This window comes from Chiloscyllium plagiosum, chromosome 23, assembly GCF_004010195.1.
Source record: "Chiloscyllium plagiosum isolate BGI_BamShark_2017 chromosome 23, ASM401019v2, whole genome shotgun sequence".
Classification (NCBI taxonomy): Eukaryota; Metazoa; Chordata; class Chondrichthyes; order Orectolobiformes; family Hemiscylliidae; genus Chiloscyllium; species Chiloscyllium plagiosum.
The window spans coordinates 32,239,918-32,264,107 of record NC_057732.1 but is presented as its reverse complement, the minus strand read 5'-3'; the positions used below and the strand labels follow the sequence as shown (position 1 = coordinate 32,264,107).

Below are 24,190 nucleotides of genomic sequence, written 5' to 3'. Positions count from 1 at the left end.
ATTTCCAGAATTTAGGTTTCACTCTCTTTACAAAAGTAATTAAAGTTGTTTCAAAACGAACATACAATTGTTAACAGGTTGTGCATCAAGACAGACAGAGGAATTAATATTGATTTTTAGGTTACAATATCACATTGGATCGTTGTGATATTTTATTTGTTTTACAGCTGGAAACAGTGCGGACAGCACAATGTTTAAAGGAACAATATTTTTGATGTAGTTATGTGTCATCTTTATTTGCAAACAACTAGTGCTCTTTCTTGCTGCAATAATCGTCTTTGTGGTTTTGAGCTATTTATTTTCTCTGGAAAAACTTCATATGAACAAAAGGATTAGTGTAATTTCACAAGAGCAACACTAGTCAATGAAAAATAGCAGTTGTGGTTTAGAGAAATTTAACGAAAACATCAAAGCAACCACTATAAAGCATTTTGAAACAAAACCTTAAATGGTTTTCCTTTACTTGCTGAAAAGGATGCATTGAAGCATATGGCAGGTCAGAAACAATCTAACTAAGAGACTTAAGCCAAACTCAGTAACTTCAGAGCTTCTAAAAATACAATTTTCACGTAAAAATAAAATTTGTTTGGATATAATATGATGTTGAAGTGCAGAGATATGTTACGAGTGGATCAGAGATGTATCATGAGGTTTCTTAGAGGCTGGCACATGTTAAATGCTAAAGTTCATAGGTACTTGTGGTCATTAGTCATGGAGTATCCCTTAGATGTTGGTGCCCGGACAATGGAGGTCCTTTGGAGCAAACAGCAAGCTGCAGATACTCACCGACTTTCATATCGAGAATTCTTGGCATCTAGTTTGTTCAGTGCATTTGGTAAGATAGGGAGCTACTTATTAATAAGGTAAGATGTGCTGTTAATAAAGTTGTTAAGAAGCAATAATGCCCCTGAATAGGCAATTCGTCACCACCTCACAACAAACTCACTTTGGCTCCTGGCAAATATATAAATGATGCAGCAAATCACTCCCAGCATTGAGATAGGCCTCATTGGATGTTTTATACATTCACCATAATCCACATCATTCTGGCCCCTTTAAGATTCTGTTCGATGTTAGTGTTGTAAAGATGCTGAGCAAGGTCATTGGACTGAAAACGTTAACTCTGATTTCTCTGTACCAATGCTGCCAGACCCTTGCAACTTCTGTTTTTGTATCACAGAAGGACCATAGGACTGCTATAAACTTTGTAACACAGAATGTCAATCCACATCATAACACACTATGGTTCTGGAATTCCTTGGGGCTATGTGTAGATGGAATGAATGCCTCAAACCTGAAAGGATTTTTACACAGCTAGTTAATTAATGTCTACCAATGATCTGGATCTTTCCCAAAACTAATTCTTCTCTTCAGAAACAAATTGAAATGTCATTTTATGTATGGTAAGTACAGTAATTAGAAGAAAGAAAATCAAACATTATTGCTTATTGACAGCAATTCGTTATTTGCTTTCAGATTTCAGTGGGCTGCAGAACTACAGAAAAGGTTGTGCAGAATCAAGTTCATGTTCAGTATTCCACTGACTTTGGAGTTAACTGGCATTACCTGGTGCCACAGTGTCTTCCAGCTGACCCTCAGTGCTCTGGTGATACCACACAACCATCTGTGTTCTTCCCTGCAAAAGAATGGAAAAGAGTCATTTATGCACTGCCAGAAAATCTCTTGGGCCAGTGAGTAGAGAGCTTTTGTTGTGACATGATGCTGCTCAATTGCTTCTTTTTGATCATAGAGCAAATTTGAGTGAAAATTTGAAGTTTTGAAATATATGTTTCTTCCCTGTTAACTACCTATAGTGTTGACTGCAATTTTGAGCTCTTCCCAAACTTGTCCTTTTCTCTTTATTAAATATTCAAATTCAGACCAGACAATCCAATGCTTCTTGCCCCATTCCATTTAAACTTTGGTATGCTGATGTCGATATTGGATTAGGGTGGATAAAATCAGACGTCACACGACACCAGGTCATAGTCCAATAATAATAATAATAATAATAATAATGATAATAATCTTGAGGTTTCAGAGTGCTGTTCACCTGACAAAGGAGCAGCACTGCAAAAGCTTGTGATTTCAAATAAACTTGTTGGACTATAATCTGGTGACATTTAAGCTTTGACAGCTCAAGGTCCACATCAACCCAACATCTCAGCCTACACCACTGACCCCTCTCCCACCCCACAAAATGCTAATCAACAATCTCACTCTAAACCTGAAATCTTTAATCAGTGGAGAGAAGTGAATGTCTCTGCTTAGCTCATATATAAGTCTGGACCCAGCAATCACGAAAGTCCATGTATCCCAATCTCAGTGAAAATTATTTTCTTTATCCCTTCATGGGTTGTGAAAATCATTGTTGCTCGTTTGTAATTGCCCTCACTAGTTAATTACTGTAGATTTGGAGTTGTATTAAGTAAGAACAGCAGATATCAGATTTCCTTCCCTGAGGGATATGAATGAAACAGACAGGTTTTTAGGGCAATTATTGATTATTTTATGGTCACCACTACTGAGACTACTTTTCAATTTCAGATCTTTATTCATAGGGATTTGAACCCCCACCCCTGGGTCATTTACCTTATAAAATTACCACTATGCCACCATCCCTCCCTGTGGAGCCATGGACATTGCCCATTATATCAATTACAAACTGATGAAATGAAGAATGGAAGCATAGCTCCCAATCCTCCTTCCTGGGTAAACTATAAGTCAAGGAGAAGAAATAAATCTAACTCCACCCATCCTCTTCTCCTCTGCCTAATGCTGTGCAATTTTATCTAATCCTCCTCTTCCACTCGTATTCCCCATCCCTTCCCCTCTCCTGCTTTTGGGTTCAGTTATCTTCCTGTTAATAAACTAACCTTTCACTTTGCATGTACTGAAGACTGCATTTGGCTTTGTCCCTGCTATGTGTAGCATCACAGGAGACTAAACTCAAAATCTTTCATGTACCTGCACGTCTTGTCAACATTTTCCTATTATAAATTTCCATGTCCCCACATCTATGGTGTAGCAATTAGATCCTCTACTGTTACAATCAGACCCTGAGTCAGGTTTCCAATTTGTTATGGTTTCAGATGGAATACCACAACTGTTGAGCTTCCAGGTGAGGAGAAATGAACTGGCTCCCCTTCCTTATTCACCCACCCCTCTCAGTTGGTCACAACATGACTTATTTAAAAACATTCCCTTCCCTTGTTCCCTTGCTTCCAGATGAACTTTTTTTTAAAGGGTCTACTTTAACCAGGCTTTTGTGAATTAATGGAAAAGAATAAGAATATTGATTCGTGAATGCAAAAATAAATACTAACACATAGAAGCATAGAATAGTGGAACTAGAGAAGGCCATTTGTCCCTTCAACCTTATCTCGGCCATTCAGTATGAAGTTGGCTGATCACCTAACACAATATTCTGTTCCTGCTTTTTCCCAATACCCTTTGATCACTTTACCACTAAGAATTATATAATTTTCCTCCTTGAAAACATTTAACGTTTTGGCCTCCACCACTTTCTGTACCATAGAAATCCACAAGCTCAATATCCTCTGAGTGAAGAAATTTCTCTTCATCTCAGTCCTAAATGAGTTACCTCGTATCCTAAGACTGTGATGCCTGTTTCTGGATTCCCTGGCCATTGGGAACATCCTTCATGTGTTTATCCTGTCTAGTCCTATTAGACCTTTATGGATTTCTATGAAATCCCCTCTCATTCTTCTAAACTCCAGTGAATATATTTCTAACTGATTCACCATTTCCCAATCTATTGCAATGCAGACAATAACCAACCTTCCTATTTTTTTCTACCAAAATGGATAACTTCACATTTATCCACATCATACTTCATCTGCCATGCATTTGCCCACTCACTCAACTTGTCCAAATCACACTGAAACAGCACATGTTCGTGTGGATTAGAAATAAGAGATGAGTTTAAAAGTCTAAAGTCAAACTAAAGTTATATGGATCAATCCTTGAATTATCCACAAAGAGCAGATTTTTGAACGTTATGGCTATTGTCATGGAGATTACTGGTTACATTGATATTGAAAGTTGAACACTCAGTTTCATCATCCTTCATTTTGCTGATTGGATAAGATCCTGTTGTTCTGATTCCTTTGACCATAATTGAATTCCAGCATTCCATGTGAGAGAGAGTCATTTTGTTGTCCCGTTTCCTTTTGTCTGGTTACCTTTTAGCTATCAGAAAATAAGTTCATACAATCTGTGTAACCTAAAGACTACAGTTGGTTATAAGTTCCTTTGTGCAGAGAAATGGCAATCAACTTGCATACCTACAGAGCAGCTTTGATTCTACTTTTCATTGAGCCCCATATAGAGGAGGCTAAACAGCATTGTTTGAAATCAAAGTTTACAAATGTAAGTGAGAAGAATAGACATACAGCACAGAAACAGGCCCTTCAGCCCACCTTGTCCATGCCGACCAGGTTTCCTAAACTGAAACAGTTCCACCTGCTTGCATGTGGCCCACATCCCTTTAAACCTCTCCATTCCACGTACCCACCCAAATGTTTTCCAAATGCTGTAATTTTACCTGCTGCTACCACCTCCTCTAGCAGCCCATACCACATATGCACAATGTGGTGAAAAAGTTGCCCTGCAGATCCCTTTCAAGTATTTTCCTTCTCACCTTAACTTATGCCCTCTAGTTTTGAACTCTGCTGAAAAGTCAAAGCAATATTTGATTCTTAAGTTATCATGGTGGGTGTTTAATATTTGCAATATTTCATGGATGCTTATTAATAATGTTCTGTTCCAAAATGAATAAGATCATTGTTAGATGTACAGAATTAAAAATCATACAACACCAGGTTATAGTCCAACAGGTTTAATTGGAAGCACACTAGCTTCAGGAGCGAAGCTCCTTCATCAGGTGGTTGTGCGAAGGAGCGGCGCTCCGAAAGCTAATGCTTCCAATTAAACCTGTTGGACCTGGTGTTGTGTGATTTTTAACTTTGTACACCCCAGTCCAACACTGGCATCTCCAAATCAGTGTTAGATGTGTGGAAATAATGTTAAATAGCTTTTTGTGGTCATTAGTCAGCGCTTAATTTATAATGGTTGCTACAGTGCCTTTCATCATTCTTCAGCCAAGTGAATGAGGGAATCATTCTTTCTTGGCAATAAACCTGACTCCATGTTGCTCTGAGCAATGGATCAGTACCACTTCCATATTAACCAATAATAAACTGGCCTGAAAGTAACGAAGGAGAGCATGTTGTAGATTTTAATCTCCCTATCTGCTAGAACATTTGTGCAACTGAGTAAGGAATGCTGAAGGAAAAAATATGATGATTTTGATTGAAAAACGGAATATTTTTGTCAATATGTTTTCTTAATTTGTGGCATTTTCACAAGATTATCATTCTGGAATATGGGGAGTCTTGGGCAAATTCCAAGTGAATTTAAACTAACGCATGTTATTCTGTTTCAGTCCTGTGAGATTCCGATTCTATCAGAAGTATTCTGATATCCAGTGGGCGATTGACAATTTCTATGTGGGGCCTGCTTGCCCAGATAATTGTGGAGGACATGGAGACTGCTTGAATAAACAGTGCTACTGTGACACTGGCTTTACTGGGTCAAATTGTTACTTGAGTCAGCCTCTAAAGGTATTTTTGGATTATGCAAGATTTCCTAAGATCTCAAGACAAGCAGAATATTTATCTGAAAATTCACAGACGATGCATTTTTGAGTCAAGAATAACAGACTTAAGTGGACATCATGATCATTTAAACAGCTCAACACAACCGATTTTTATCTTTTGATTAGTAATTGGTATGATTCATTACAGGTAGTTTTTATTATTCAGATTCACTACAAATGAAGAATATAAAACTCTTTGTCTGTTGAAAGAATGTGGGGGACCATTGCTTTTTTCAGTGAATGTTGCTCAGTTTTGCACTTGCCCAAAAATGGATCAGATGTCCTTTTCCAGATAATAATGATTGATAACAACCGGTGAAAGATTTAGTCATTATCTGCTAACAATATTTTGGCATAACTTCCTTAACAAATTCATAGATTAATTGTTGATAAAGCCATTGGTTGCTGTAATATTAAACCATACAGACTAGAAGATTAAATTTCCTATCTTTGCTGAGTTAGCTGATCCTAATCACGCAGCATTTGAAATGATAAGCACCAGTAAGCCTGTGCTAACCCTTCCACTTGTGGTCACTGATCAGCAACCTCAGTTGGAAGGTTTAGGACATTTGGAAGAGCAAGATATTGCTTGCAGTCACTAGGTGTTGCCAGAGGCTGACTGTCAAAGCTCACCCAGGAAGAACGTAATGATATTCAATACTGCCAATCCACATGATATCTTCTAATAGTTTAACATGCTGGTAGTTTGTGATTATTATGTATTAATTACTGCTAAACAATCATAATTATATAATTATGTAGAGGTGCCAAGTGCAGTGGGTGGTGGAGGGTGGAGTTGGATGTTAATAGTAACTGCTGTCACAGTTGGAGGCCACATGAAGAGCAGAAAAGACTGGTACGTGAGAATAATTCACCTCTTTCTTAGTGTACAGAGCTACATGAATCATGGAATCTAAAGAACAGGAAAAACAAAAACGGCTTAAACATTGTTTATTAACTTAGTTGGAGAATAGCTCAAGTTGGAGGTAGGAAATTTTTATTGCCTTTGATCCATGTAGTAATTGGTTGACCAATGTGTTACAGACTTCACTGAAGGAACGTTTTGAGAGTGATTCCATGAGATCAGACAAATGGATTTCTCTGGAAGGTGGGAAAGCATGCACAGACTGTGGTGTCCTTGTGGAAGATTTACCCTTGTATTTCAATGGAGCGGGCATGAGGCAAGCAATAACTACAGATCTTGATCTTCGGGGTACAAAGTAAGTTTTATGCAGCTAGTTCTATGTCAAGCTTCCTTTCATAAAGGTGTCACAAAATTCTTTAGTGAAATCAGTTAGAATTGGCTTTCAAATATCAGTGCACAAAACTGGCACTAATTTGATGCTAGACAGCACTTAACTGGCAATATTGCTTTTGGAGATCACAAAACACACTGCTGTAACAGATGGTTCTTGTCACGCATTAGAGATTAAAGGCAGACTTGCTCTCTATCTATATCCACTGTTCCTTATCTGGGATTACTTAATGCTTATAATGAATGCTTTTCCTATCTTGGAGTTGGTGTAAATATCACCTGAACTGAGTAAGTATTTGTGCAGATTAGATGAGGAAAGTCCACAATCAAGCCTGCTCAATTCTCTTATGCTCTCCATTCAGATGATTGTTCGCACATGACCACAATAAGGGAAACATCCTCAGGTGTCTGAAATAGGAAGTGTTCAAATTCCCAGCCAGCTGTGAACTTTGTTCATTTCCTGAATACTAAATAAGTGTAAACTATTTAAGAACTGGAAAAAGGAAAACAATTAAAAAAGGACTGTGTTCACCAGCTTCAACATAAGCTTTAAAGATGCCCCACATCTGCTATGAACTAAAACAGAAAATGCTGAAAGAAGTCAGCAGGTCTGATAGCATCAGTGGAGAGAAAGCAGAGATAACTTCTTCAGAACTACTGCTCTGCACTGAACTGATTATCCATGATTTTGACTGGGCATTGAGGCAGAATATGGGGAATTAAGTAAGGGCAAGAGGACCAGTGGGAAGGTCCAATTTTGCCCAAAATAGAAATCACAAAGTTTCCAATGAGTCGTTGACAATGGAACTCAGATGTTTCCATTTGTCCCACACGTGACACGGAGGGAGAATTAGTGAGACTGTTTGTTTGTTTTTTCCCAGCGTTTTTCCTAAATCTTCAGCCTTCCCTTTGCCCTGCAACAGAGATAAATAATGACCTCAATAGAAAAATGAATTGAAAATCAGACAATAGATGGGGTTATTTCTTATGCAGAAGTTGGGCTTACAAAGGTCTTCAATGAGGGGTTGTAGACTAGAAGATCCCAGAACTGACTCTGGCCATTTCTCTTCATCATCCCCTCTTCCAACTGGGTCCAGTCACCAGTATAACTAGCCAAGCACCAGCACCTCCAGCCAGCCCACTGATGGTGTATTTTGCACCCCTTCCCTTGGCACCAACATGGACTCAGACAGCTGGCAAAAATGTGTAGCTAAGATAACCCTGAACCCATGTGCTCTAACAAGGACAAGAGATTACAAGCAAAACATGATTCCAGAACATTTATAAAATTTATTTATTCCTGATCTGCTATACTTACATCATGTCTAAGATTTGCAGGTCCTGAAAGACAAAAACACAAATGGATAGAGAGTTTATATTTTAATAATAAGCTATTCTAGGTGCCGTTTTCTGATTTTGAGAAATTAGTACCTACAAAATTGGGGCAGCACGGTGGCACAGTGATTACCACTGCTGGCTCACAGCACCAGGACCTGGGTTCAAATCCAGCCTTGGGTGACTATCTGTATGAAGTTTGCACATTCTCCCCATGTCTGTATGCATTTCTGCTGTGTGCTCTGATTTCCTGCCAGTCAAAAAATGTTAAAGTTAGGAGTATTGACTATGGTAAATTACCTTATAGTGTCCTGGGATGCAAGCTTGGTGGCATAGCCATGGTAAATGCAGGATTATGGGATAGGGTGCAGGTTTGGGTCTGAATCGGATGCTATTTGCCGGGCCAGTGCAAATTGGCTGAATCACCTCTTTTCTGCATTGTAGGGATTCTATGATACATGCACCCTTTGAATAACTTTGAAAGTCTCCTCTCTGAATAAAGAGTTTCTGCATAGTACCAATATATACTTCTCAGCAATTTCAAGGTATATTAGTATCTCCTTTACAATTCTCTTACATCCAGATTTGTGCAATATTGGGCCAGAATAGGCAGTGAGAACAACATGACCACATGTCATCAGCCTACTTGTAGAAAAGAAGGGGTTTTGTTGGACTACTCCACTGATGGAGGTGAGGCCTATTCTCTATTTGTAAAACTCTCTAATTCATTTCTTCTTAACCATGTCAATATGATATATTGTATCAGATTAATTGACACAGACAAAATTTTCAGAAGGATTGGTGTGTGTGTGTAAGAGAGAAATTGACTATCAACTGTGGTAACTCAGTAAGTTCCTATTGCTAATATAGGAGATTGTGGTTAGGGAGACATTTCCTTCCTGTACTGTCTCCCCACTCTACACTCACTATTCATTGTGATTTATTTTTATCATACTCCTAATATTAACTATTAATTTGCCAGGGTGTTATTTTATTTCAGGAAAATATCTCAGGAATTATTTAATTATAGCCAAAATAAATCCCAAAAAGGTTCAATTTACAACGTGACTGCCATGTTTTATTCTGAGAAAATTCTAAGTATAAAGGCTGTAAAACTGTTGCCGCCTATGGAGGAGCTTGTAAAAGTTAGAACTACCTTTTAAAATACCCTACTATATTATAACTCATTTCTAATAATAAAAGTATGAATTGATTTCAGATTTGAAAGTGTTAGTCATTTCAATCTTAATGTCTTCCCTGAATTGTCAACAATCTGAGCTCTAATCCCTCTTCCTGAAATTGCTGGTTATTTCCTTCGTAAGTCATTGCTAGGTTTCTCACTGATACAGTGGCTGAATATCTTCAAGTTGGCATCATTTTCCTGAATCATTTGTATGCATTAGCAACTAGAGGTTTTTGACTTTAGAAATGGTGAGCATTTGATTATACAGTGAGCCAATCATAACCTTGGCATTAGATGAACACATGAAAAAGAAAGGAATAGAAAGATTTGCTGACAGAGTGAGATGAGACAGTTGGGAGAAGATTTGTGTGTAGCATTAGCATTAGCATAAACCTGTTGTTCCAAATAGCTTGTTCTGTACTGTAAAATTCCATGTGAAGATTCTGTCTGTAGTCAAAATTTGGAAAAGACATTAATTAAAAGTACAGGCATAGTGAACTTTAAGAAAATCTTCAATTACGTTCCGTTGAAATAATAAATTCTGATACTAACAAGCTTCTAATGTCTGTAGGAATCACCTGGCATCTGCTGCATGAAATGGATTACCAGAAATATATTTCTGTGCGCCAAGATTATGTCCTCCTTCCAGAGGAGGCACATACGAATACAACTCGGCTGCGATGGTGGCAGCCCTTTGTTGTTCTGAAAGGCCAAATTGTAGCAAGCAAAGAGCGTGCTCAATGGGCACTGGATAACATCCTGATAGGAGGATCTGAAATCAACCCAAGCCAACTAATGGATTCTTTTGATGATGGTAAGATGGAAACTTTGAGTCAGTGAATGGCATGATGGCAATTAAGAATTTCTTGGAAGTATAGAACTTAGATTTAAGACAAGACAAGGACTCAAAGTATTTCATTTGGAAAATGCATCACATTGCTGGTCTAAATGATGATCTTTAATGGGAATTTAAAAAAACACTGATTCTTGTATCCTACACCCAATGAACCAGAACCATACAGTGAAACTTTGCGCCTAGTGCAAACACATATATAAACAATCTGGTACAGGACAATTGGAAAATCCCTGAATTAGCCTTTGTAACACTGATATCGCAGAGCACAGGTTTATCCAGTAGGAGAGCATAACTGTCAACCAAGTTAACTACTATCTCAACTATTGTACATTTAAGAGCAGGAAGTTTAAAGCATTTCACCAGTAATTTTCCTAAACATGTGTTGACTTGTTTGGAAAACAGTTTTAATATTTTATAATTATTTTATCAACTCAGTCCCATTATTTTGCAGACTTTGGTTTTTGTTTTTTTCCTGTTCAAATTTCTTCATTACAAAGCGGTTCTCTATCCAATACATGAATGGTCAGCATTTTCCTGTGGTAGTTCCTCAGGGAAATACAAAGACAAGTAGAAATCCACCTTTATCTTTACTGACGTCACCTGGCCTAAGGAGACAGTAGCCAGATGCATGCATCCACAGTTCCGACCAGAGCTTGCTAGTCATACCAGAAAAGATGCTATGAATCCAGCTGATGGTAATATTGGACAAGTCAGATCCTAGAGTTAAATCTGGCTTGATAGATTGTAAGTTTTATTTTTGCAGTTTGGTTACCATGATTGTCCATCTGAACATAATTTACATGAGGCTACCAATGTCCTTGTAACAAAGTTCATTACAAAAAAGGAAAGAAAAATAAAGTTGAATGCATAAATGACAATTTTTAAGATATTAACGTCCATAACAAATAGAAAGATGCACCCTTGGTCCAGCAATATCCTTTACAGCCACTCAATCCCTCACTTTTATCTTCACTTTAAGGATTCTTACTGAATTACTTTCTGCATGTTTACCAAATATGATTCTGTCTTTCTCCAAGACAAACAAATGCAGTGAACTCAGTGACTATTTCCAGCTCTCCTCCTTGAAGCTGAAACAGTTTATAACACCTTTCCAATTCTGACAATCTAGAGATATCTATCAACTCCCACACCCTGGAAACCTCTACAAACTAAATTTACTTTCTATTGATGTGAAATTGTTCTTCTGAACTAAAATCTGATTCAGGTCTCTTACAATGTCTTGAAATAATTGTAAAAGCTTCACTTTGGAGATGTTTCAGCAAATTAATTCCCTGCTTTACTGAAGTCACTTGCTTTTTTGGGAATTGTGTTTCAACTCACTGTTGAAAATTACTTTCTAACCTCTTTTTAAAAAAAAAGTTTCCATCACAAAAAAAAGTTACCATCACAGAACTGAAAACTAAAATCCATCTTTCCTCTAATTTCAATCCAAGTTCCCGAATAGTAATGTTAGATTATAAACCTTTATCAAAACGCACTTCTTACTCCAATCCTTCAGACGGAAACTTTTCTCTAATTCAAAATCACATCGTTAATATTTCTAGTTTCTTTTCTAGAAGCAAAGAGTTGTATTGATTTTTGTTTTCTTTATTCTGATGCAGACACAATGGGCTGAATGGTATTCATATGAACCATAACAATTCTGTGGTTCTGTGATTCTAATATTTTACAGGATGTGGGTATCACTGGCAAGGCCAAATTTGTTGTCGATCTCTAATTGCTCTTGAATTGAGTAGCATGCTATTTCAGAGTATGGTTAAGAATTAGCCACATTGCTGTGAGTGTGGAGTCACGTGTAGGCCATACAAGCTAATGACAGCAGATTTTCTTCCCTAAAGGGGATCAGTGAACAAAATGTTTTTTTTCAGTAATCCTGATAGTTTTATGGCCACTGTTAATGAGATTAGTTTCCAAATCCTTATTAATTAATTGGGTTTAAATGAATTAAAATGGGAATGTGAAAAAAGTCTCAATTTCAAAGGGAAATGGAACTCTTAGCCCTATGTTGTTTTATATTTTATAAAGAACCAAGATTCATTTTATATATTTGCCAGTGACTGTTAGAAAGGTAGAAAACCACCAGCCAAACTGTAATGGGGCAGATCAGTGGCTGTGGGCAAGTGCCAGAATGATGCAAACACAAGAGGATAACATCTAAAGCAATTGTGAATAGGTTGTATTGCAATGACCTCAGGTAGTGTGGACGTGGAAAATGTGCATACGGCAAGATTTTCAACTACATTTTATATCATGAATGTGTACCAAGCCGGAGAACTAGATATGCAATTAAAGAGCTGTAAGTTTGCCTGATGGTTGACATTGGTGAGCACACTAAACATTAAACAAGTTATAGTACACATTGATGGAAGGTGAATCCTTGCCCGACTTCTCAAAGAGAACATTTTCTCTGTCATATCTCAAGACATGTATTCACCATTGTATTCCCTATGTCATGGCTGTCATTGCTGCATCATTCTGACACTTGCCTGCAGACACTGACCTGTGTCTTTATATTTTGTCTTCTGGTTATCCAGCTTCCTAATCTCAATATTCACATAAAGTGCATCTTGGTGCGATATAAAAGCTAAAACAGTGTTTATGCCCCTGCAGGATACCTACCTCTCAGTGTTCAGTTCCCCTTCAAATTTTCACATGCCCATCAGGCTGGCTCCCTGCAAAATGCCAAAGTTGAGCAGATTGCTATGAATAGTTATTCAAAATAAACTAATCTACAAATTTGTAGGTAATTAGTTCACTGCATTGCAGGCTTCCTTTTTGCTGCTGGAAAACTTAACTGAACCATGAATACACATCGGGGCAGATTTGTTCTGTAAAACTCTAACAAAGAGATAGCAGTATTATTATTGTGCTAAAGAATTTTATTTTCTTCCCCAACAGAAGGTGTCATCCATGATGAAAACTGGATTTTCTACCCTAATGCAGTTCGTACAGCAGGTTTCTGTGGTAATCCCTCTTTCCACCTTTATTGGCCTAATAAGAAGAAAGATAAGACACATAATTTCCTAGCTTCACGGGAACTTATTGTAGCACCAGGATACATACTGCAGTTCAGGGTAAGATTCTGTTTGGATCATTTAATACATCATCTACCTCAGTTATCTTAAGGCACCACTAAATCATCTCCATAATAAAAAAGCCACAGAAGAATTATGACCCATTATTCAGGAATGTAACCATTCTCTTGAATATGAAAAGATCATAAAATATTTTGCTCCATCCTTTTCCATTGAATATAATCCTATCTGCTCATCTCTGCAATATAGAGTCATAGAGATGTACAGCACGGAAACAGATCTTTCGGTCCAACTCGTCCATACCGACCAGATATCCCAACCCAATCTAATCCCACCCGCCAGCACCTGGCCCATATCCCTCCAAACCCTTCCTATTCATATACCCAATTCAGTCTATGCTCTCTTATTCTTCCCCTCAATTTTGAATCTCCATTAAAACACATATTTTCTCTAGCATTCACTTACTATTACCTTAATTTCGTGTCGGCACCAGGTTAGGTCACTCAAACCTACTCTGCAAATCAATAAGATAACATCTTTCCTTTTACATCAACCACACATGGCCCTTGATTTCCTTCATATCTAAAAGTCTCATGATTTCAGTTTTGAATGTTTTCAGCAACCGAGTACCTACAACTCTCTATAAAGAATTCCAAAACTTCACAACCCTTTGAGTGTAGAAATTTTTCCTCATCTTAATTTAAATAGCCAACTCTACCCTAAGATCATGACCCCTAGCTCTGGACACTCCAACTAGGAAAAATAATCTCTCAGCATTATACCAAGACATTAAGAATGTTTTACATTTCAATGAGATTGCCTCCCATTATTCCAGAAAACAAAATTACTTACTCCAGAAAAAAATACAATCCCTCATCAGTGATGTGCATTACTATTTGTGGAGAGAAATGTTTTGTTTGATTTCGCTACTTAAACATGGACTGGTTAGCAAGGTTAGATCACATGGAATACCGGGAAACCAGCCATTTGGATACAGAACTGACTTGAAGGTAGAAGACAGAGAGTGATGGTGGAGGGTTGCTTTTCAGACTGGAGGCCTGTGACCAGTGATGTGCCACAAGGATTGGTGCTGGGTCCACTGCTTTTCGTCATTTGTATAAACAATTTAGATGTGCACGTAGGAAGTACAATTAGTAAGTTTGCAGATTTCGCTAAATTGGAGGTGTAGTGGATAGAAAAGAATGAGATCTTGATCAGGTGTGCCAATGGGCCAAGGAGTGGCAGATGGAGTTTAATTTAGATAAATGTGAGATACTGCATTTTGGAAAAGCAGATCAGGACTGGACTTATGCACTTAATGGTAAGGTCCTGGGGAGTGATGCTGAAAAAAGAAACTTTGAAGTGCAAGTTCATAGTTCCTTGAAAAGGGAGGATGGTGGCATTTGGTTTGCTTTCCTTTATTGGTCTGAGCATTGAGTATAGGAGTTGGGAGGCCATGTTGCAGCTATACATGACACTGGCTAGGTCACTTTTGGAATACTGCATGCAATTCTGGTCTCCCTGCTATGCTGTGAAACTTGAAAGAGTTCAGAGAAGATTTGCAAGGATGTTGCCAGGGTTTGGAGATTTTATGCCATGGGGAGAGGCTGAATATCCTGGGGCTTTTTTTTCCTGGAGATTCTGAGGCTGAGGGATGACCTTATAGAGGTTTATAAAATCATGAGGGGCATGGATGGGATGAATAGCCAACGTCTTTTCCCCAGGGTAGGCGAGTCCAAAACTAGAGGACGTAGGTTTAAGGTGAGAGGATAAAGATTTATAAGGGACCTAAGGGGCAACTTTTTCACACAGAGGGTGGTGTGTGTATGGAACAAGCTGCCAGAGGAAGTGGTGGAGGCTGGTACAATAATAACATTAAAAGACATCTGGATGGGTGTATGAATAGGAATGTTTTAGAGGGATATAGACCAAATGCTGGCAAATGGGATTACATTAATTTATGATTTGGAGGTGCAAGTGTTGGACTGAGATGGACTAAGTTAAAAATTACACAACACCAGGTTATAGTCCAACAGATTTATTTGGAACCACTAGCTTTCAAAACGCTGTTCCTTCATCAGGTGGTTGTCTCTTTCTTTCTGTCTTCTACTGTTGCATATTTAATAATGAGTTTTACACAAGGACCTTCTTCCCCACATTGAATCCATTCCATCTTTTCTCCTCACAATATTAAATCCTATACATTCTAACCATCAGCTAATTCACCAGACTGCATGTTTGGTTATAGGAACAAAAAAAATCATCATTGCCATTTATTTAAAGTGGATTTTAAGCACGGGGTCAATTAGCTCAGTTATCTGGATGGCAGATTGGCGGCACAGAGTGATGCAAACAGTATATATTCAATTCCCACACTGGCTGAGGTCACCATGCAGGTTGCACCTTCTCAACCTCACCCTTCGCCTGAGGCAAGGTGACCCTCAGTTTAAACTACACTAATTGTCTCTGTCTGTCTAATGGGAGAGCTGCCCTATGGACAGCAGGACTATGGTGACTTTACTCAAGCATGAAATGTAACTTGCTTTATCTGTACATTCTTAAGTGGACTGTTACCAGAGCTTATGTTTACAGATTGTAGTTGGCTGTGAAGCAGATTCCTGTGGTGATCTTCAGCCTGTATTACTGGAATACAGTAAGGATCCAAGGTAAGTGTCAATCCCAAAAATGATTTGTGACTGACAGATGGGAATACTTGTTAAAAGGACGTTGTAATTAGTTTTAGCAAATTCAACTTTATAGAAAAGTTTGCAAACAAAGCAACCTGGGAACTCAGCAGTTTATGATGTAAAGGTTCGCTATACTCATGTCAAAATTTTCAACATACAGTACAAAGGGTGTGACTCCAGTAACCTGTTATTCCTGCTCTCTTAATTTTTACAACTAAATTAAGAGCAGTATGTGCCTTTAAGGTATATGATACAAACTCTGTTGGCATTGCAGAATGATATTTTGTGACTATATTATTCCTGGAAGAGGGAATCAATTACACCCTTGAGGGGGAAAAAAATGGTTCCTTCCCATCTGTTACACCATCGTAACAGTTTGTAATGGAGTTTCAGAAAACTGGGTGAATAACATTTTCAAAAAACTTTCACTAATGTCTTCAACTCCATGAAGATTTCACATTTCTTTGTAAACATCATGATGTTACAAGAACTTTTGAGTTCTTTTCATCAATAAGTAAAATAAATCAAATGGTTTTTACATTTGGTTTACCAGTAAGCCACACAAGGTCAGCTACTTTGTTAATAAATAGTGTTATGTGTTTTTTTGACTCAGTTATAGATCAGCGTGTCCTCGGCACGGTGGCACAGTGGTTAGCACTGCTGCCTCACAGCGCCAGAGACCCGGGTTCAATTCCCGCCTCAGGCGACTGACTGTGTGGAGTTTGCACATTCTCCCCGTGTCTGCGTGGGTTTCCTCCGGGTGCTCCGGTTTCCTCCCACAGTCCAAAGATGTGCAGGTCAGGTGAATTGGCCATTCTAATTTGCCCTAGTGTTAGGTAAGGGGTAAATGTAGGGGCATGGGTGGGTTGCGCTTCGGCAGGTCGGTGTGGACTTGTTGGGCCGAAGGGCCTGTTTCCACACTGTAATGTAATCTAATCTAAAATGAGAGAGGGCCACCGTCGATATATCATGCAGGACTTTAGTTTTCTGTGGAATAGCAGGTGTGAGAATCTCGAATATGAAATATATTAAAAGGATAATTGCACTATCCCAGGATCCCAGTGGGAAGTTATTGTCACAAGTTGTGCAAATCAAGGCAGACTACAATATTATCGCCTTTTTTCTGTACAGTGTTCCTTTTGAGCATATGTTCCTGCTAACAGGGCAAGATAGATTCTTAATTTTTGAGGTGAGTGGGTAAGAGATGTGAAGGGAGGATGAAGGTTGCTTATCCTCCATCAGTCTATTACTGGTCTCACTGTTTCAGTTAAAGTGCCCTTTAATTTGTGCACTGAGACACTCTGGGCTTCTAAATATAAAGATACTTTAAAACATAATCAATCAAATTCATTTTGCTTCATTTGATGCTAGATCCCATTGCCAATTAGTGCCATTGCCAATTAATCAGCGAGGATCAGAGTTCTAAGCATTTCTATGGCCCTGACTTCCATAGTAAAACTCAGTCTTTAACCTTGCAGGAAAGACTCCTGGTCACTTGTGCAAACAGAATGTCTTCCTTCAACTAGCAGCAATGTTGGCTGCTCCCCGTTCCAGTTCCATGAAGCTAGTACTTACAGTTCCGTCAATTGCTCCAGCTGGAACAGGGTCACCATTCAACTACCTGAATATGTCGCATCAAGGTACAGTTCAGAATGGGGAAAGGTTACTCCTCACTATTATTTAATTATTATTTGTTACAGTTTCCTTTCACTTTTCTTATGTTCCAGATCCTAAAAAGATCCCTGGCTACTGGCTCAGACTAAATCAGATGTATTTGGGGATATATTTGATCTTTAGCTGAGTTACTGAGCATATAGCCCTTCCACCATCAAGGCTGTTTTCTTCAACTTCTGTGACATTGTCCATCACTAACATCCTCAGACCATCTTTCCTCATCCATGTCATTGTTGCATACTAGTTCAATGTGCACCAATTCCTCAATTTTAAAACTCTCAATCTCTTGTTCAAATCCTACCATGGCTTCACAACTCCCTACCTAAGCAGCCCTCTGTGTTTCTTCACCAACCCTTACACATTTCCCAATTCGTTTCCTTTAACAATGGCATAAGTTCTGGACTTCTCTCCTAACCTCACTGTCTCTGCACTTCTGTCTACAAAATCCCTCCTTCAAGATTACCACTTTGTCCAAGATTTTAATCATTTTTGTATCCTAATATCTCCTTCATTGTATCATTGTCATTTTTGTCGGATAACACTCTTCAGAAGTAGTTTGGAATCTTTCAAAAGCATGTTGTTGTTATAAACAGATTGGTAATGAGAGGGGAAATCATGACAATGGAAACATAGAGATAATTGAAGAAAATTGTCACTGTTAAAAGTCTTTGAAAAATCTCAAAAAGAATCTCAACAAATTAGTTGGCTTCTGCAAGATGAAAGGGTGGGATGCTAAGATGAAATACATAGTAATGGAATGTATTTAGCAAACATGAATCAACAGAAAAACAATAGAGCAACCCAGCAGTCAGATCTCTGCCTCATAGTTACAAATAGGATTGCCAACTGTCACTTGCCAGCAGCATCCCATAGATCATGCTAGGTTTCAGGCCGTTACTAATCAGTCACTGCATCTGCCAGTTCTACATTGTGTAGTAACTATAGGTAACCTTGCAAAGATGGCATAGAATCTGCTTTACTGTTGAGCCATATGTCTTAAGGAGATCATACCCCATACTCATTGCAAATGCTTAGTTGCAAGATGGTGGGATAAACCAATAGATAAACATTGGTTTGCCTTCTTTGATGCAGTGCATTGATATCAGAATTTACTTTGATTGAGGAGCCTCTGAAGAAAGATTAGACATTTGGGTCATTCAAGGCTGTTGTTCAAAGGAGTTGAGGGTTATTGGACATGCAAGAAAGTGGAATTAAGGCCACAGTCACAACAGCCAGGATCGTACTTACAGGCAGAGTAGACTTGATAGGTCAAATAGCCTACTCCTGTTCCTGTTTCTTATGATAGTAAGGCATTCATATGCCTCAATTATGCCATTAAGGATGTACTGTTGCAACCTTAATAGGGAAGAGCAGTTTCTCAGACTGTCTGTTAAAGCAAGATCCTTTCTAAGAGTTTTAGATTTTAAATTAGATAATCTCTTATTTTTCTAAACTCCAGAGAAATCAGCCTAATTCTACACAATCCTCCCTCTCCCATCATCTCTTCCCATTCAATCCATTTCTCTGCTAGTCAAATTAGCCTATGTTTGTTCTCCTACAGTGTTATAATCTTGAATATGTTGCTATGATCCCCAGTTTAGAAAGTTAACAACTTTGAATACTGTCTCTCAATTTCTATATTTTGATCATTTATAATACCTTTAAAAATAGAAGCTCCAGCACAGAGTTCATTTAATGCAACATTTGACTTTCAACCATCCAATACATGTGACTATATCCCCTTTAATTCCTGTCTATAGTATCTTATCTTTAAGCTATCTCTCATGTGATAGTTTATCAAGTGTGTTTCAAAATCCACTTCAACGTCGTTTCATTGCGTTTTCCCTTTTATTGTTTCTACAATTTTATCAAAGGTTTCTATACGCTAGTTCAGGCATGAACTTTTTTTAAAAATCTATATCACATAACTCTGGTTAACTTACTTTTCTTACAAAGGATTTCGTAAGCTAATCTCTTTTTATGGTTTCCAGTACATATCCAGCAACTGAAATAAGATTGATTGGCTTATAATTTCCTGACAGAATTCTTGTCTCTACTTTTGACTTTCTATTTAATCAAGACAAGGATCCCTTTTCTCTTTGCTGTAATTGGTCTTTTTTTTAAAAAAAAGAAAAGGATAATTATCCTTTCTTTTATTCTAATTGGCAGCACAGTGGCTTATGAGTGGCATGGTGGCTCAGTGGTTAGCACTGCTGCCTCCCAGCGGCAGGGACCTGAGTTTGATTCCAGTCTCAGGCGACTGTGTAGAGTTTGCATATTCTCCCCATGTCTGCGTGGGTTTCCTTCCACAATCCAAAGATGTGCAGGTTAGGTGACATGGTTAGGGGTAAATGTAGAGTAATAGGGTAGGGAATGGGTCTGTGTGGATTACTCTTTGGAGGGTTGGTGTGGACTTGTTGGGCCAAATGTCCTGTTTCCACACTATAGTGATTCAGTGATACATCTTAAACTGGTCCCCAAATGCTTCAGTAAATTTCATTCCCAGAGATAGACTAAATAATAGTTCTTCGTTAAAATTCCAAGCTATTAACTGGTTAAGTTAATGTTTATGATTCTGTTTTCAGTGCTACTCAGTTCCGATGGATTCAAAAGGAGGGCATCACTGAAAAACAAAGCTGGGGAATTGATAATGTGTACATTGGAGAGGCCTGTGCCAAGCTCTGCAGTGGACATGGATATTGTAGAACTGGAACAATCTGTATTTGTGATGAGGGTTATCAAGGTACAGGCTCCAATTTTTCTGTTTAAGATTGATCAGTTGCAAACTGCCAAAGGGGGAGGTATATGACAGGTATCAATCATCATTATGTTCTTCTAAAATGTTAGTGTCTATTCTCACCAACACTCTCCATGATTTTAGAAATCCATCTTAATAGTCAGAAAATAAATTTTTTGGGATGAAATGTGAGTAATTTGAGACATGATCTGATGAGTGTAACTGATTTAAAGGAACAGCGGTTTTTAGACATATGGCTTCTAAAGCTTCTTGCCACAGGAGGTTTCCCTACTCTTTATCTGGGTTTGTTCTAAACTAATTGATAAAAATTACTATAATTAGTCAATAACCCCAGATTTGTTGTATCATTGTAAATACCCACATGGTAGAAGGCAATCTAAAGAGACCTTGGCTTACTTTCATCTACAAATTCCATGGCCCAAAAAAGTTATGGAAATTTCCAGGACATAAAGACAAATAAAAGTTCTGTTTTTGTTATTGCTACAGATACTATTACTATGTATTAATTATTACCTGAACTAAAAAGGTGATCTTGAAAAGTAAAACTTTAAAAAATATAATTCCTTAATTTCTTTATCTAACCTTGCCTAAAAACTGCTTATCTTCAATATACAGGAGATGACTGTTCCGTTCCAATCAATGACCTCCGCAGTTATATCAAGGACAACTTTGAATCACCACGTGTTACAGAAATAAACTGGCAGGTGATTCAAGGAGGAGCTATTGGCAGTGGATGTGGTCAGCTAGCTCCCTATGCCCATGGGGAGTCACTGTACTTCAATGGCTGTCAGATGAGACAGGCTGTAACCAAGCTTCTAGATCTGACAAGGGCCAGGTATACTTCCTTTAAGAAATAATCATGAGATTTAATTGTTACATTGCTGGAACTGTATAAGCCTTATGTTGTTTAGATTACATTACAGTGTGGAAACAGGCCCTTCGGCGCAACAAGTCCACACCAACCCGCCGAAGCGCAACCCACCCATACCTTTACCCCTTACCTAACACTACGGACAATTTAGCATGGCCAATTCACCTGACCTGCACATCTTTGGACTGTGGGAAGAAACCGGAGCACCCGGAGGAAACCCACGCAGACACGGGGAGAATGTGCAAACTCCACACAGTCGGTCGCCTGAGGCGGGAATTGAACCCGAGTCTCTGGCGCTGTGAAGCAACAGTGCTAACCACTGTGCCACCGTGCCGCCCACAATTCTGAATACACCACTGAAAACCTTTCTATATCACATTTCCTACGTTTATTGGTCAATTTTCAAGTAGACTTAGAAAACAATTCTTGCATATTGCATGAGGTTAGGTGCATTGGTTGGGGATAAATGTAGAGTAATAAGGTAGGGGAATGGCTCTGGGTGAAACTGCACTGCAATTTCTTGCCAGAATAGAAAACTGCCATGTAAGGCCTGAATTTCCTCTTGACTAATTCCCAACAGGGAGCAATAATCTGCATCCTAGATTGGATTCTTTCATCTTGACTGGGGTGTGACATCACATTTGGGCTCTGGGTCCCTGTTCTGCTGTCATCCACTAAGGTATTTCCCTAAGCCAATTTAGCTCCAGACTATCTCCCATATTAGTCCAAGAATGAATATCCCACTAAAGTGAAAGAAACTATTGTGGGTAGCAATTTGCATCTTTCAGAGGTGGAAATAACAGATGTTATTTAAATCTTTAAAGAAAATGTATATAATTTTCGATTTTATCACAGACAATGGGAGAATTTGTTGATTGAAAAATAAACCTTGCAAACTTTCCCTCTTCTTTGTTTAACTTAATTTATATAAATTTGTTTGAAAATCTTCTCAGAGTGTTGTCATATTCATCCAAGAGAATCTTAACTGTACGGTAGCTTTTTTTGAGTTTTGATGCTATTTTTGCTAAACAATAAATATATTTTCTCTTTAGCAAAATCATGTTTGTGCTGCAAATTGGCAGCATATCACAGACACAGCACTGCAATGTCGACCTGACTGACCCCAACATTGCAGACAAAGTCATCCTACTACAGTACAGTTTGAATGGAGGAATTGCATGGCATGTTATTGCTCAGCACCAACCAAAGGATTTTGTACGGGCCCAAAGGATATCTTACAATGTCCCACTGTAAGTATCTAACCTTGAGAACTGAGAAATCACTCAAAAGTCTAACTTACATATGAAGGTAAGATCCACTTCTGTAGTATCAGGTATATTGGACTCAGAATTCCTCGACTAGCACGTTTATAGAACATAGAACATAGAACAATACAGCACAGAACAGGCCCTTCGGCCCACGATGTTGTGCCGAACTTCTAACCTAGATTAAGTACCCATCCATGTACCTATCCAAATGCCGCTTAAAGGTCGCCAATGATTCCGACTCTACCACTCCCACGGGCAGCGCATTCCATGCCCCCACCACTCTCTGGGTAAAGAACCCACCCCTGACATCTCCCCTATACCTTCCACCCTTCACCTTAAATTTATGTCCCCTTGTAACACTCTATGAAGGTTTATAAAATCATGAGGGGCATGGATAGAGTGAATAGACAAGGTCTTTTCCCTGCGTATGGGAGTCCAGAACTAGAGGGCATAGGTTTAAAGTCAGAGGGGAAAAATTTAAAAGGGTCTTAAGTAGCAACTTTTTCACACAGAGGGTGGTATGTGTACAGAATGAGCTGCCAGAGGAAGTGGTGGAGGCTGGTACAATTATACCATTTAATAGGCATCTGGATGGGTATATGAATAGGAAGGGTTTGGAGGGATATGGGCCAAGTGCTGGAAAATGGGACTAGATTAATTTAGGATATCAGGTCAGCATGGACAAGTTGGACTGAAGGTCCTGTTTCTCTGCTGTACATCTCTGACTCTATGACTGTATAACTGTAAAAGTAGATGGATGCCCAGGTAGGCTTTGAGTTTGGATGTGCAATTTCACACAAAATTATTCACAACCTCAGTCAGCTAGTTTAAGGACATACGTCAGAGTGGCCACAGCATTTTATTTTGAAAGGAAGAGAGGAAAACCTGACTGAGTCATTGTAACCAGTTTCCAAACATTCCCAAGGTCTAGCTGTGAAACAGCATTGATGGATGTCTGGGAACATGTTTCTAGTCTAACGTCTTCATTAGGGAAGCTTAACTCCTAACGAAGGGAGTATAAGGAAAGTATATTAATCATCAGATAAATAAGTGAAGAGAAATAATTCTAAATAAGGGAATAAAGGAGTAATAACAAAACAGAATTGTTGTTCATATCAACAAGTAAGATCTTTCAATTATCACATTGTATTTTTCTTTTTTTTTGTGACTTAAGAAATGTAATTTTTTTCTCTCTCTATTCTAAAGCTGCTGTCTTGCTTTGAATGATTACACCAGTAAGCTAGTCTACAGTTGTCTTGTTGAAATGGCCTTTATTTACATGAAATAGAATTTCCTCTCCATCACTATGATTCTTTACTTCCAACCCCCTTTTACCTGCTTCTTGCTTAATAGATACCATTACAGCTAAGTTTTTCCTTTATCCTCTTCTGATGAACAGGCTTTGAATTACAACTTTGATTCTGTTTCTGTCTCCACAAATGCTGACTATTTCAAGTGTTTTCTGATTTTAGTTTAGATGATCAGTATCTTATATTTGTTTTGAGATAGAGAGCTTACCAAAGGTTTGATTGCGAAGGCCTCACAAGGCACCTTCCACTTAAGTTAC

The 24,190-nt window shown here is 38.4% G+C and overlaps 1 protein-coding gene across 1 annotated transcript in view; it reads left to right on the top strand.

The window, feature by feature from the left end:
- The window catches only part of reln (reelin), a 387,698-nt gene that overhangs the window by 357,185 nt on the left and 6,323 nt on the right, over positions 1-24,190 (top strand). The window contains exons 52-62 of the mRNA XM_043713852.1: positions 1,477-1,691; positions 5,468-5,645; positions 6,725-6,900; positions 8,854-8,960; positions 10,025-10,267; positions 13,229-13,404; positions 15,958-16,031; positions 17,531-17,692; positions 20,312-20,469; positions 21,100-21,319; positions 22,408-22,605. Coding sequence (XP_043569787.1) covers positions 1,477-1,691; positions 5,468-5,645; positions 6,725-6,900; positions 8,854-8,960; positions 10,025-10,267; positions 13,229-13,404; positions 15,958-16,031; positions 17,531-17,692; positions 20,312-20,469; positions 21,100-21,319; positions 22,408-22,605 — 1,907 coding nt within the window. The remainder of the gene's footprint in view (positions 1-1,476; positions 1,692-5,467; positions 5,646-6,724; positions 6,901-8,853; positions 8,961-10,024; positions 10,268-13,228; positions 13,405-15,957; positions 16,032-17,530; positions 17,693-20,311; positions 20,470-21,099; positions 21,320-22,407; positions 22,606-24,190) is intronic.